The sequence below is a fragment of the Oncorhynchus gorbuscha genome, linkage group LG01, assembly GCF_021184085.1.
Source record: "Oncorhynchus gorbuscha isolate QuinsamMale2020 ecotype Even-year linkage group LG01, OgorEven_v1.0, whole genome shotgun sequence".
Taxonomy (NCBI): Eukaryota; Metazoa; Chordata; class Actinopteri; order Salmoniformes; family Salmonidae; genus Oncorhynchus; species Oncorhynchus gorbuscha.
In genome coordinates, this window is record NC_060173.1 from 74276319 (window position 1) to 74290732 (window position 14414).

Genomic DNA, 14414 nt, shown 5'->3' on the forward strand with positions numbered 1-14414 from the left:
ACTTGAATCTGTGCTTGAAATTCAAGACTTGACTGAGGACCTTACATATGGTGTTTGTATGAAGGACAAAGGAAGGTGTAGAGATTCAAAAATGATGTCAACCCCTATTATTTCATACAGAGTGATTCCATATAATGTACTATTTGTATGAATATTCTAAGACAAATATGCTTGTCTGTATTTTTTTTCCATTTCAAAATATGTTCATTTCACATGTTGAAGATCTAGATCATGAATATTCAGCTTTCAAATACACAACGCAGTGGACTAGAGGTCAAGAGGGCCAGAGAGCAATGGAACGAGTGTTTTTCAGTTCAACATCTGTTTCAGATCTGTGTAGGAATTACAGTCTGGGACTCATAGCTACACGTGGGAAGTTCTCATTGGTCCAAATTGTCTATACATTGAGCCTGAAACGGTATACTTGGTATTTGGCCAGTGGCCCAATTTTATTGCAATGAATTCTAATTGGTCAACCACAGGCTAGGCTTGGGCTAGGCTTTGTTTGAAGAAAACACTGAGGACAGGGAAAAATAAACATGTACCATCTACTTTCCAGCATAACAACTATGATTTGTTCTCTTTGAATACATATATTTTTCTCCCTCTGATTTGCTTTGAGGTCTGTGTTATTGAAAAAGTGTTACTGAAAAATAACATCAACTGCTAACAGTTTCACAACAAAACTTGCTTCATTCTATAGCTGGAGGACTCCTTATATCGCCAAAAGTGAAAAGTATAACACATTTTTTTGTCTTCATCTGTTGTGGTCTAGTACTGTCTTTTTGCTAACTAGGGCCATCTATTTTAAGTGCTGCCCGATTTCCCAGTGGCCTACTTGGTGTGTGAACTGCTGACTGCTCAAAATTTGCAGATACCTGTTAACACATCAACAAGGATCAAGGGGCAGGGCAATTTGTGACTTGTTTTGGTAATCAGTGGCTTTATTGGAGGGGGAGTGGTTTAATCTGTTTTCTGAGTGTATATAACCAACTTCTCAGTGTCCATCTCAAAGTGCTTCATTCTATAGCTAGAGGACTCCTGTTATCTCTCGGAGATAAGTGTAAAAAAAAAAAAATTGTCTTCATCGGTTGGGGTCTAGTACTGTCTTTTTGCTAGCTAGGGCCATCTACTTTAAGTGCTGCCTGTTTTCCAGAGCGCTTTTGCCCTGAGTGACGGGGTCATTCTCGTACGTGTACTTCTGTTCTAGCTCCTGGAGCTGGCAGAATTTGGCAGTACGTCCAACCTGTCTCACAACCGCAGACCAAGTATAACCATGCCAGCCCAGGAACTCCACATCCGGCTTCATCACCTGCGGGACCGTTTGAGACCAGCCATCCGGACAGCTGATGAAACTGTGGGTTTGCACAACCTAATAATTTCTGCAGAAACTGTCAGAAACCGTCTCAAGGAAGCTTCTCTGTGTGCCTGTCGTCCTTACCAGGGTCTTGACCTGACTGCAGTTCGGCATCCTAAACGACTTCAGTGGGCCAATGCTTACCTTCGATGGCCACTGGCATTCTGGAGAAGTGTGCTCTTCAAAGATGAATCCGAGTTTGAAATGAACTGGGCAAATGGCAGACAGCGTGTAATGGAATCGTGTGGGCGAGTGGTTCGCCCAATGTGGGAAGTGGGCTTATGGTATGGGCAGGCATAAGCTATGGACAATGAATACTATTGCATTTTATCGATGGCAATTTGAATGCAGAAATAACGTGACGAGATCCTGAGGCCCACTGTCGTGCCACTCATCCCCCACCATCACCTCATGTTTTAGCATGATAACGCACTGCCCCATGTCGCAAGGATCTGTACACAATTCCTGGAAGCTGAAAATGTCCCAGTTCTTCCATGGCCTGGAAACTTGTCAGACATGTCACCCATTGAGCACAATTGGGATGCTCTGGATCAATGTGTATGACAGCATGTTCCAGTTCCTGACAATATTCAGCAACTTCGCACAGACATTGAAGAGGGGGACAACAATCCACAACCAAGAGCCTGATCAACTCTATGCAAAGGCGATGTGGGGTGCTGCATAAGGCAAATAGTGGTCACACCAGAAACGGACTGATTTTGTGATCCATGCCCCTACCAGTTAAGGTATCTGTGACCAACAGATGCATATCTGTATTCCCAGTTATGTGAAATCCTATGTATTTATTTAAAATTACAGACTTTCTTATAAATAGCAACTCAGTAAAATCTTTGAAATTGTTGCCTGTTGTATTTTTATTTTTGTTCTGCTCAGTGGTGTAATGTACTTAAAAATTGTACTACTACATTTTCATTAGGAATCCAAAATAATGTACTTACTTCATACAATTTCTGACATTTTGAATTCTTAGCAGGACAGGAAAACGGTCATCCCTACTCTCCACTGATTTGGTGACTCACTAAACACATGCTTCATTTCTAAATATATGGTGCCGTCTGGTTTGCTTAATATAAGGAATTTGAAATAATTTATAAGTTTATTATAAGTATATTTTATCCAATTACATTTTTGATACTTAAGTATATTTAAAACCAAATACTTTTAGACTATCGCTCTAGTATTTTACTGGGTGACTAACTTGAGTAAAAGAAAATATACCTTAATAGAAAATGACTCAGTCATGTATGACAATTGGGTACTTTTTCCACCACTGCACTGGTTCTGTGTATAAGCCATTTAGCAATAACTTTTACCCAAAGCGACTTAGCTACGATTATGCTTGCTTCGTCCCGCAAAGTATCGTTCCTAGAGATACTGAATATGCCGCTGTTAAGTGGAAACGTTATTTTCGTTTTGAGTTGGTTGATCAAGGACGCAAGACAACGTACGGAAGCTTCTCCAACGAGTCGTCTGTATAAACAATGGTTCGATGCGGGACGAAGCAATGGCCATGCAGGTATACATTTTACGTATGGGTGCTCCCGGGAATCGAACCCATACTAATTGCGTTGCAAGCGCCATGCTGTACCAACTAAGCGACATGACCACAGACGACATTAGCCAATGTTACGTTTCTCACAAGAATAGAATACTTGTGTTGTAGCTATACAGTACCACGTTAGCTAGCTAGCTAGCCACAGTAGCTAGCCAGGGCTACAGTTTGCATCCATGCCATACTTGTGACATATAGTTCTTTCAGGTTTAGCTCATGTCAGCTGCAATGTACCTGGACTCATTTGTAATAACTGGCTCTCTGAAGTTTATTTTGCTGCCACCAAGGTGAACCACGCGTATTTCTGCGTGCGCCACCATCTTTTCGAATTTCAACTATGAACCTTCGCCTCTGACCCAACAACACATGGCATGCTTCTGTCCTTGTTCATTCAAAACTGGTTCGAAGTCGCCCTCAAGCGTTCTTCTCAAATTACTGCATTTGATTTGTTATTTTTATTGCTTTAAATTATTTAACCTTGTTTTATTTAGCCAAGTCAGATAATAACACATTCTTATTTACAATGTTATGTATTGCTCATCATTGTTGTCGGCTGTTGTTTACTTATTTATTCGTTGTCTCATCACATTATTATACAAAAAAACAGAAACGTAGCTAATACACCAGTATTTATTGTTTCGAGTGGTCTTTTTAGTGGTATGGGGATCCAGTATTGCGTCGCTGATCGCATTGATTGACAGATTATCCCTGAAGTTGTTTTATGACGTAAAAGTTCATTCACATTATGACGTTGGCTGAGTTACCGTATAAAATGCGATAGCTTATCTCTTTGGTAATCACTTGGTAAAGTTTTACCTGATGGGAACATAGACTCCAGCCATAGACTTTAACCATGGAGGATAATAAGGTAAGCCTACGAATTGCTAACAGAGAAGCCCTATGCAAGTGGTGCAGGAACCGCTGTACCGTCTTTAAAAAAATGCTGCGGCGGGAACCACAGGGTATACAGGACATATCGATAGGGGTGCGTAAGTAGTGGCAGCTGGGTGGCGGTGTGGGCTAACGTTAATGTGCCGCTAATATTATAATTTGTAATATTGTAAAAAAAAAAGTATGCATTATAATAACCTATGGGACTTGTTATACATAAAATATGATCCTTGCAAAGATAACAGCCGTAGGCGAGTTTTTACCTGAATTATAATAACAATAGGTGACTCCATAACGTTTCTAGCTCCAACAGTGCAGTAATATCTAACAATACACACAATCTAAAGTAAAGGAATGGAATTAATAATATATACATATTTGGATGAGCAATGTCAGAGAAGCATAGACTAAGATACAGTAGAATGGGAAGGATACAGTAAATACATATGAGATGAGTAATGCATAACATGTAATGAAACAGGCAGGGAGCAGGTCTCAAACCCTCAACCTTCTAGCCCGAAGTCCAGCGTGCTATCGACTGTGCCCCAAAAGAATGCTCAAGTGGCAGAGTCGATATCTGCGCTTATAAACCCAGGGTCGTTACAATATGTAAACAACATGAATAGTGTTCCATTGTTAAAGTGGCCAGTGATTTCAAGTCTCTGTATATAGGGCAGCAGCCTCTAAGGCGCCTGTGATGGCAATTTAACAGTCTGATGGCCATGAGACAGAAGCTGTTTTTCCGTCTCTCTTCTGGATGATAGCGGGGTGAACAGGCAGTGTGCTCGGGTGGTTGTTGCCCTTGATGATCTGTTTGGCTTTCCTGTGACATCGGGTGCTGTAGGTGTCCTGGAGTGCAGGTAGCTTGCCCCCGGTGATGCGTTGGCTGGGCTGATTTACTAGGCTGTCCTCACAACCCTCTGTTGTGCCATGCAATCGTGGGCAATGCTTTTACCATACCAAGCAGTGATGCAGCCAGTCAAGATGCTCCTAATTGTACAGCTGTAAAACTTTTTGAGGATTTGAGGACCCATGCCTAGGGCTGTGGCGGTCATGACATTTTGTCAGCTGGTGATTGTCAAGCAAATAACTGCTGGTCTCACAGTAACTGACCGTTAATTAACACAAACACATTTAGTATCTCCTTGCTTCCACTCATAGCCTACAAACCACTGATGCAGACCTTTGGAACATCTACATATTAAAACATCTAATAAATCCATGTAACATAGCCTACACCATCACAATAAATCCAGTCTAAAATGTAGTCTATTTCAGAAGAACAGAATAACATACTCTGACTTGTCCTTATGTTAGACCCTGATCTGGCTATGCCATATGGCTACACTAGTTAATTTAGCAGACAAGATTTGGTTATAATTCCATGGCATTAATTTATAGTATTTTATAGTATCAACATAGCTGAATAAAATTAAATGTTTTCTCCAAATGATTTGAGGGAGTGAGCACATGTGGCTATTCTGTGTTTAGCAGTTAACAAAGAAATAGGTACTCCTTTATGCTTAATTTAGAGTTATTTATGTGGTTGTGATACAAACGTTGGGCAATCCATTTTGATTTTAAATACATTCTAAGGCTGTATGATGTGACTGAAATGATGATTTGAAAAAAGTCACATGAAAGGCATGAGCTCTGCTTTATTTTTTTTTGCTCAGGCTGCATACTATTATTCACAATTTGACAAGCACTTGATAATACCTCAAATCACCCAGCGACATCCCCTTTGTGTGACCATAATGCCCCTAAAAAAATCCATGCTTTTTGCAGCCAGTGTCCATTGTGTCCTTGAGCTGAATATAATAATTATAATTCCCTTCTCCACCCGAGCCACTGCCTGTTCACCCCGCTATCATCCAGAAGAGAGACGGAAAGCACCTCTCACTCACATGGCTCTCTCAGATAGCTCAATTCTCATTAGCCAATGCCCATCAAGTGATCGGGTCTTTCTCACAGGCTACAAGTGAAGACAGACACATTGGAGACTCAATTGTGTGCATCCTTATCCAATTCCAAGGCGCGTATTGAAGATATTGGAAGAACTGTCCACATTTACTTTTCATCAGCTAACAAAATGAGTAGGCTTAATGAACAACAAAAGCACTAGCCTATGTCGATCTACTATCCCCATAGTACAAAAATGGACGTATTCTGTGTAAGATATAAATATTCCAAACATAGTCTGGGACAGCTGTGGGATGCGATAGATCCCAAAATGAATACAACCGTTAGCAAAAACAAATTTACCATGGCTAAGGGCTGTATCCAGGCACTTTGCGTTTTGGCTTGCTTCAGAACAGCCCTTAGCCGTGGTAAAATGGCCATATAGCACACCCCCTCGTGCCTTATTGCGTAATTATAAACCAGGCAGTTTTGGTCCTGGATGCTTATTGGCTGAAACAGCATTTCAGCCATGTGTATATATGACAATATACCACGGGTATGATGCAAAAATACTTTTTACTGTTCTATTTATGTTGGTAACCAGTTTGTATTAGCAATATGGCACCTCAGTGTTTGTGGTATATGGCCAATATCCTACGGCTAAGGGCTGTATCCAAGCAGTATTGCCTAAGAACAACGCTTAGCCATAGTATATTGGCCATTATAAACTGGGTGGTTCGAGCCCCGAATGCTGATTGGCTGAAAGCTGTGGTATATCAGAGTGTATACCACAGATATGACAAAACATTTATTTTTTCTTCTAATTAAGTTGGTAAGCAGTTTATAATAAATCTGCGTTTGTGTCATGTATAAGAACAGATCTTAGCTGTGGTATATTGGCCATATCCATGAGCATTTAAAGAATGGTCTAATTTGTTCCAATCAGAGTTTAAATGAAGATGATCCACATGATCCTCAAAGTTTGGAAGGTCAAGTCCAGGAAATGAAGAATGATATCCTGGGTTTAAACTATCCAGAAGATAGTGAAGTGAAGGATCCCCTGCCTCAGATCGAGCTGAAGGCTGTGACAAGGAGAAAAGTTAAGGTGAGAGAATAGATTGAGGAGAGAAAGGGAAATCTAGGGTCTTACTTGTCCACACTCTAAACCTGTCCAATATGCCATACAACATGTTGTTGTGAGGTTGGAGGGTAAATTGTCCTTACAACCAACTTCCATCTCTTAATATTCAATCACCATATGTTTACTGTAGTTCTTCTCAAAGGCCTGTATAGCCACGGCAACATACAGTATGTCATTGACTGTATTGTCTTTTTAGACCAAGAGGAGGACCAGTGCCAACAGGTCCACAGTTGAACAGAGCACTGATACTGATGCAGTTGAGAAAGATTTTGTTGATAATCAGAATGATGAAGATGAGGTGAAGAAGGATCCCCTGCCTCAGATGGAGCAGGATGCCGTAAAGAGAAATAAAGTCAAGGTAAGGGAATAGATTGAGCAGACATGTGGATATTTGTGATATCTTTCATGTCTACAACCTGCCCCTACTGCATGTTGTTCTGAGGAAGGTAAATTGCCCATACAATACCCTTTTATCTCCAAATAGTAAATCTAGGGCTGACCCCATTTGGTTGACTGGTCTATTGTTTGTTCGATAGGCTGTTGGTTGACTGGGATTTCTTAAGTCGAGCAGTCGCAAAAATCTTTTTTACTTCATGGTGCACATGGACACCTGTCTGATTCGCACCTGTCTCAGTTGACTAATCCATTGCTGAGGCCACAGGGATGGCACAGTCCATCACGCTAAGACGTGATACTGAAATTGTATATGGTTATATTATGTAAAAAATAATGGTGCAACCCTGATAAATCAAAAATGATTTTATAACGAATGCGCTTTTTCCCACCACTGTCAGTGGTTCTGAAACATAATCTTCAGTGCGCCATAGAATTGGCGCCCTTCCCTATGTTGCTATGTGCATAATACAGTAGCAAAGTTAACCAGCATATTGGGATTGAGAACAATGCTGCATAGGCAGCAGCAGCAGCAGAGATGGGGAAACAGCCCTTGCCTTAGCCTAATTTTCTTAAGACAATTGAGGAGAGAGGAACACCCAACTTAATTAGGTCTATAATCAATAGCCTAATTGTTAAATGTGCCTAGCTTTGTAAATCATCCATATGTATATTACCAGTCACAAGTGTTTTTCTTTATTTGTACTATTTTTAACATTGTAGAAAAGTAGTGAAGACATCAGAACTATGAAATAACACATATGGAGTCATGTAGGTATCAACAAAGTGTTAAACAAATCAAAATCAATTTTATATTTATATTTGAGATTCTTCAAAGCTGCCATCAAGGCAAAGGATGGCTACTTTGAAGAATCTCAAATATAAAACATATTTTGATTTGTTTAACACTTTTTTGGTACCTACATGATTCCATATGTGTTATTTCATAGTTTTGATGTCTTCACTACTAATCTACAATGTAGAAAATAGTAAAAATAAAGAAAGACCCTTGAATGAGTAGGTGTGTCCAAACTTTTGACTGGTACTGTATACATATATACAGAAAGGAGACAGATATAGCTTCTGTTGCCTGTTTGAGTATTTGTTTAATAGCCTACTGATTCTGTGAGCACCAAGCCTCATGCACCGGCAAAATGTTGAATTAAGCAATTTCACAGATTCGGCTGTTTTTAATCTTTGCTATGCTGTAATAAAGGCTTTACAATTTTTTGTTGTTAGAACAGACTAGTATTGCTTAGAATTTATTTAGTGTTGTTTACACTGTTCCAAATGGTCAGAAAAAACAATATTGTAATCTAACAGCAACTGGTTGGCACACAATACTCACACAAAGCTTGCTCCTATACCCTCATTTTTCTTGATCTCCAGTAGTTTCCACAACTAAGTCAAATATCTTCCACAGATCTGACTTCCCCTTTCCCTCCTAAGCAACCAGTAAACATTCGCCCGTTTGGCATTTATTTTTCACATCCTCCGCATCCATTTTGCTGTCGATATTACTGTGTTCGGAGTTTGTTATAACCAATTTATTGATTTGATTATGATAGGCTATAGGTGAGGCCCTATTTGTCACATGCATGCGATGCTTACATGTTTCACATAAAGAGAGCAAGGCTGAGGAAATAGGTCATGTTTTTTGTAAACAAGTTAGTGATTTCGGTAACAGAAATTTTCAGTCAGAAACGAGGAAGAAACTAAATGGCTGAAATGATGTTGCATCTTCGGCATGGACAGCACAATAAACACTTGCTGTTATGTGGTGCTTTTTCACTGCAGTATGGAGGAGAGTGAGAAAATGTGCGCCTGTCACACAGGCACTCGCTGTCATTTATTTTAATACAGTGTCATCATCGGGCTCTTTCTTTAGTCATTTGTGTGTCTTAATTATTTAATCAAACAGTGTGCTTAAAGCATCAGACAAGCTCAGTGCCTATGTAGGTGATTGTATTCAAACACATAGGGTGTGTCTGATATGGAAAAATACATTTTAACATTAGAACAGGATGACTCTCGGTCGACAATTTTGTTTTTGTCGGGGACAGCCCTACAATCAGTCTTACCCTTGCTCTACTCAAAGGGCTGTATTGGAATGGCTTCATACAGTATCTGCGTGTATATCATTGACTGTATTGTCTTTTTTAGACCAAGAGGACCAAGAGAAACAAAGCGGAGCAGATCACTGATACAGATGCAGGTCATAAATTGAACTCAAATTTCACTGAATGTAATCCTTTTGCATGTGAATGTGATTTAGTATGGACATCTATTGAGCAGAGGACTAATAACAGAGTGCACATAGCATCCTTCCTTGGGTACTTAACTTCACAAAGTACACAAAGTTGGCTAATACATACTTGCCTCACAAGGTTACATGTTTTCTGACTTCTTTACCTTGGTGAATGCTGCTTTGGACACAGGTCCCTCTACATCTGTGGAATTCTCTGGGATGGCAGTTCAGGGGACATCTCACCAGGGACAATCTAATGAAAAGATCCTAAGTGAATGTGTCTCCAGGGCCTGTCAGACCAGGGCTCTTGACCTCCCGCCAATCAATCCTGATGCCTTCAACCCGATTATCATCCGGTTTCTAGAAAAACTTACTGAGGAGTATGTCCAAACTTCTATTGTAGTATTTGAATGCAATGTCATCTGGAGGATTTTATAAATTGTATGTGTGTTGGTGTGCTTTTTGGGACTAAAAACATCTAATTATCTCCTATAGGCAATGGAGGCAGTTAAGCATTGGCAGGATGGACCCTGTAAGTCGCTTAACCTTGACAATTATTCATAGATATATTAATAGATCTTTCAAGAAAATTAGATACAAGCCTTTTATCTATCTACAGTATCATCCACATTATCACAAACAGTTACATTCAAAGAGCGTTTTAGTAGCCTACTGCTTTTCATGCTTTCAAATGTATGCCACTTTCATGATTCTCATGAACATATGTGAGATTGTTTGTATCTCTTTGAGGAGCTTTGTTTCAGAGCCCGGCTATGAGTTATCAACCTACACTGTTTCGGTCCTACAGGTGATGAGGGCATTGCTTGCGGAGATGTGCCTGGAGATTGTGCGGTTTGTATCTGAGGCCATCCTGGAGGTCATCATCCCTGCAATTTTCCGTTTTGTACGGATATACAGCCATGTGTCTCCAGTATTCGTCAAGTCTCTGACAGAATCAGAGAGATCTTCTAGCACAAACCTGAAGGTTCGCAAGAGAGGCAGCAGCAAATCCTCAAGGTCTCGCACGGCCAAATCAAGCTCCTCTCGTAATGGGTATGTTCAGTCATTCCTAAAGAAACCGGTTTCACCTAACTACACATAACCCATTTTGTGAAAATATGTTTTGTTATCTGTATACCAGTTTACTCTTAATGACCAGTTTAACTGATTACTGAATTATGCATTAATGTGACTACAGTGTCTACAATGGAATATGAAATGCTGTATTGTTTGCTTTGTATTCTCAAAGGTCTCAGACAGTGTTGCCAAATACTCAGGGAGATGGTGAGTCTATATCATCTGAGCCACTCAGTGACTTTTTGGGATCACTGAGGACAGTCTCCTCACTAGTGTCCAGGATTCCTTCAAAGAGTCGCTGAACAATGTCCTCTGTATCCAAAGAGAGGGCCAGGTAGACACTCAAAGTCTATCCCGGGTTATTGTTGGAGAAGTGTCAAAGAAGGTCAATTCCATAATCTCTGTGGCCATCCAAACTCCCATCTCTGGGCGAATATCCCCTGTCTTTTTGCCAGTGGTGGTGTCTCCAGCACCAAGGTGGTTGAGGAGATGGTGTCTGGCGTTTCCAACATACTTCAGATGTACATTAATGGGAAGAGTGTTGAGCAGAGTGTTGTTCTCAGAGAGGATGGTGTTGAGGTGGATATGACACATTTAACAGGACAGGTCATGACAGCCCTCAGTGGCACTGTTTTGAACTTCAGCAATAAGGAGGAAAATGATCCCAACAAGAGGGAACTGCTTTGTGTTGTTGCTGACCATATGAAGATGTTTGAATCTTGTAAAAGTTCTGAGGAGATGCTAAAACAAGGAGAGAGCAACCTTAATATCAAAGGTGCCAAATCTAGTCTTTGTCTGTCAACACAAAGTATGGACAGACTACTCACTGAGGAGTTTCAGACCAAGGCCACTGAATCGATCCGGGAGATTGTTAAAAGATTCAGGGGTTGTACATCATGTTGTTCTGGCACTACATCATCTAGTCCAACTCCTAGGATAGGTGAGATTGGAGACCTTATGATCGACCCTGAGGCCTCTGAGTTGGTAAGTACCTTTGTTTCAGACATGGACAATCTTACCCAGTCTATCAGGTCATCCCGCTCTCCTGCACAGAGTGAGCAGATCCTTCTTGAAAACCATCAGAGTAAGATCTGGTCTTACACTGTTGGTTGTTACTACGACATGAAAAATACGCTGAAGAGGCTTCTTACCTGTCCAGAAAAAGGGGATCTCTCAAGTACATTTGTGGAGAGCACAAGAGATTCTTTCACAATGGTTCCAACTTTGTACCTGGACTTCGATCATTCCAGTAACGGTGAGGCTGACACATCGGAGTCCTTTTCTTGTAAACCACTTTTAATAACCCCCTCATCCATGAATGAACAAAAAGGACAAAGTGAGACCCCAAAACCTTTCTTGGCTCTCAAAAAGTATTTGCAAGACCAAGTCCTCCTTGACACCACAAAAGAGATTGCCAGCCAGGTTCTAGTCTTGTATAAGACTGAGGTGATGGAGAAGTTCTCATCTTCTGTTGGAGAGTGTGATTCTGAAGAGTCTCTGGAGGCCAATCTATTTGTGGATGGCATCATGTCTGACTTGAATGATTTCACCAGTTCTTGTTCCGCCTCACCATCTGAGTTGTTAGACAGTGAACAATGTCTCTCCGATGTGAAGGTCATCGATGGTGTTACACCAATACATGACGAGACTCTCAAACAGGCTCCCAGTGAAAGTTTAGATTCTCAGGTGACTTGTAATAGTGATTCTCTTGAAATCCAAGCGGACCTTCAAACCTGTACCAATGAGGTCATTAGTCAGATCCTCACTGTGTATCACTCTGAGGAATCCATGGAGGAAAGCCTCTCTAGCCTAAAAGGAGATACAGAAGACCTGTCCAAGCTTTTGGATGCCGTTGTTTCTCAGATTGACGTCCTTGCCGCCTCCAAATCATATTTATCTGTTGATGACTATGCTGTCAATACACAGGACAATATGCATGGTGAGATCAACAATGATGAAGAGGAAGCATCCACTAGAAGTCTTAAATCCACAGCCTTTGACAAACTATGTACTGAGGAGTTTCAAACTAAAGCCTCACATATGGCTGGTGGGATCCTTCGATCAGGGTTGATTGGCATTGTAAATACCAGCCTTAATGGTAGAAGTGCAGACATTTGTGCAGAGTCCAGTAATGATGATGATGATAGAGATGTCAAAATCCTTCAGAAGAGTGGAACTCCATCTTTATTCACCTCTTCTCTGCACACCATTTCAGCAGCGTCCAACATCGTCATAAGCATCACTAAAGACCTTAATAGCTTCACCCAGATGACTAAAATGTCTGCTGCTTCAGTGTCTGACCAGTTGGAGAGATCCCTGTCAGCTTCAACCCTTCCTGGCAGTGTTCACAACGGGGCCAATGTGAAAGGAAATATAATTTGGCCAGGCACTGTTAACCTGTTCAACAATGTGTTCACCAAGGTCAAGGACTTTTTGCCCAGCAACAACCGGTCCTCCTAGACAATGTGGTTGAGGCCCCCAAACATGCCGAATCCATATGCAGAACAGCTACTTCTACACAAATGACGGACAGTGAACATGAGGGCAGCCAGACCAACATGGTGAATTATTCCAAAGCCTTAATTAGTCAGACTCTGATGACAATCCAGAGGAGAGTGTCTATGTCAGAGAGGATGAGCACCTCAGAGAAAGGTTTCTTGACTCGTTCCATAGTGGGCTCCATGTTGGAGGATGTTGACATGGTGAGAACTGATGGACACGAGATACACCGGCCATCCTCCTCAAAGTCCTCCCTGTCCATCACCTCTGCCATGACCAGAGGGTCCCAGAGTGATTTTACAAATTCTCTTCCAGGGACTCCAGTCTCCAATGAGTGGCCTGTTGAAAGCTATTGTCCTATCATTAGGAGTTCGGTCATTGATATGAGTGACTCCTCAACTCATTCACAAGGGTCAACAAATTACACAAGGCTAACCATCTCTGCCATAGTTGACACTGTTATGGAGGTAATTCCAAGAGAAGATACGGAACACATAGCCACTGCAGATGATGTCACTTCTTTTACAAGAAGACTTGCGAGACTAAGCTCCAGGGACGGTCTTCAGAACTTCTCACATGAGCTCACTGACAAAGTTTATGAGCTCATAAAAAGTTACAACACCCCTCAGGCTCTTTTTGTGCCAGCTGGCAAGAGCGTGTCTGACTCTATTCTTTTGAAGCTGAAGACAGAATTGAATGCTTCTGAAGAATCCAGGGAGTTTCCATCTGACCTTGTGTACTCCTTTGCTGAGGAGTCAATAAAACGTCTGCTACAGCAGATTATCTTCTGGCTTCCTCCACCATCACAAGGATCCGGTTTCTGCCAAACTATCATCTCTGATGGTTCTCTGCAGGACACAAGTCGGCTTATCCCGAGCTCTTCTGCCATCTCCATTAGTTCCCCACAGGTTTACTGTGACACAAAGAGCCTTTTCACCAATATAATGGTCAATCAGGTCATGGATACCTGTTCTGTGGCCTCAAATTCATCAGTAAAATTATCAGAGTTGATGAACATAATCAATGGGTTGTCCCCAACTGATGCTGGAACACTTGACCCTGACAGACCGGCTCTCATGACCACTAGCCGTCAGTCTAGTGCCAAATCATTGCCTAGACCCTCTATGTCTGGCAGCAGCACACACAACGGTGGAACTGTGGATATTCAAGTTTTAGGAGAGGTGGAATCCAAGATGGATAACAAAGATCTGGAGATGTCTAGTGTCTCTGTGCATCCATCAACTCCATCAGCCATGGACTCCGATACACATGCCTCATTTGACTCCACTAGCAATGACTACACCTCTTTGGTACTTTTACTGATTATTAGATT

General features: G+C 41.3%; 1 protein-coding gene across 1 annotated transcript; it reads left to right on the plus strand.

Moving 5' to 3' along the window:
• The first annotated feature begins 2434 nt into the window (after positions 1-2434).
• LOC124046645 lies at positions 2435-10884 on the plus strand. The gene is made up of 8 exons (XM_046367303.1): positions 2435-2894; positions 6670-6828; positions 7061-7222; positions 9421-9472; positions 9696-9885; positions 10001-10037; positions 10314-10558; positions 10755-10884. The coding sequence occupies exons 1-8, from the start codon at positions 2868-2870 to the stop codon at positions 10882-10884; spliced, it is 1002 nt and encodes a 333-aa protein (XP_046223259.1). The 5' UTR covers positions 2435-2867.
• The last annotated feature ends 3530 nt before the right edge of the window (positions 10885-14414 follow it).

Bases quoted from the DNA above. Each gene is read 5' to 3' on its own strand.
- LOC124046645 (XM_046367303.1), top strand. From the start codon at position 2,868: ATGCGGGACGAAGCAATGGCCATGCAG. The intron at 9,473-9,695 runs GTCATAAATTGA...CTTTGGACACAG, and splicing joins GATCACTGATACAGATGCAG to GTCCCTCTACATCTGTGGAA. The intron at 9,886-10,000 runs GTATGTCCAAAC...TATCTCCTATAG, and splicing joins CTAGAAAAACTTACTGAGGA to GCAATGGAGGCAGTTAAGCA.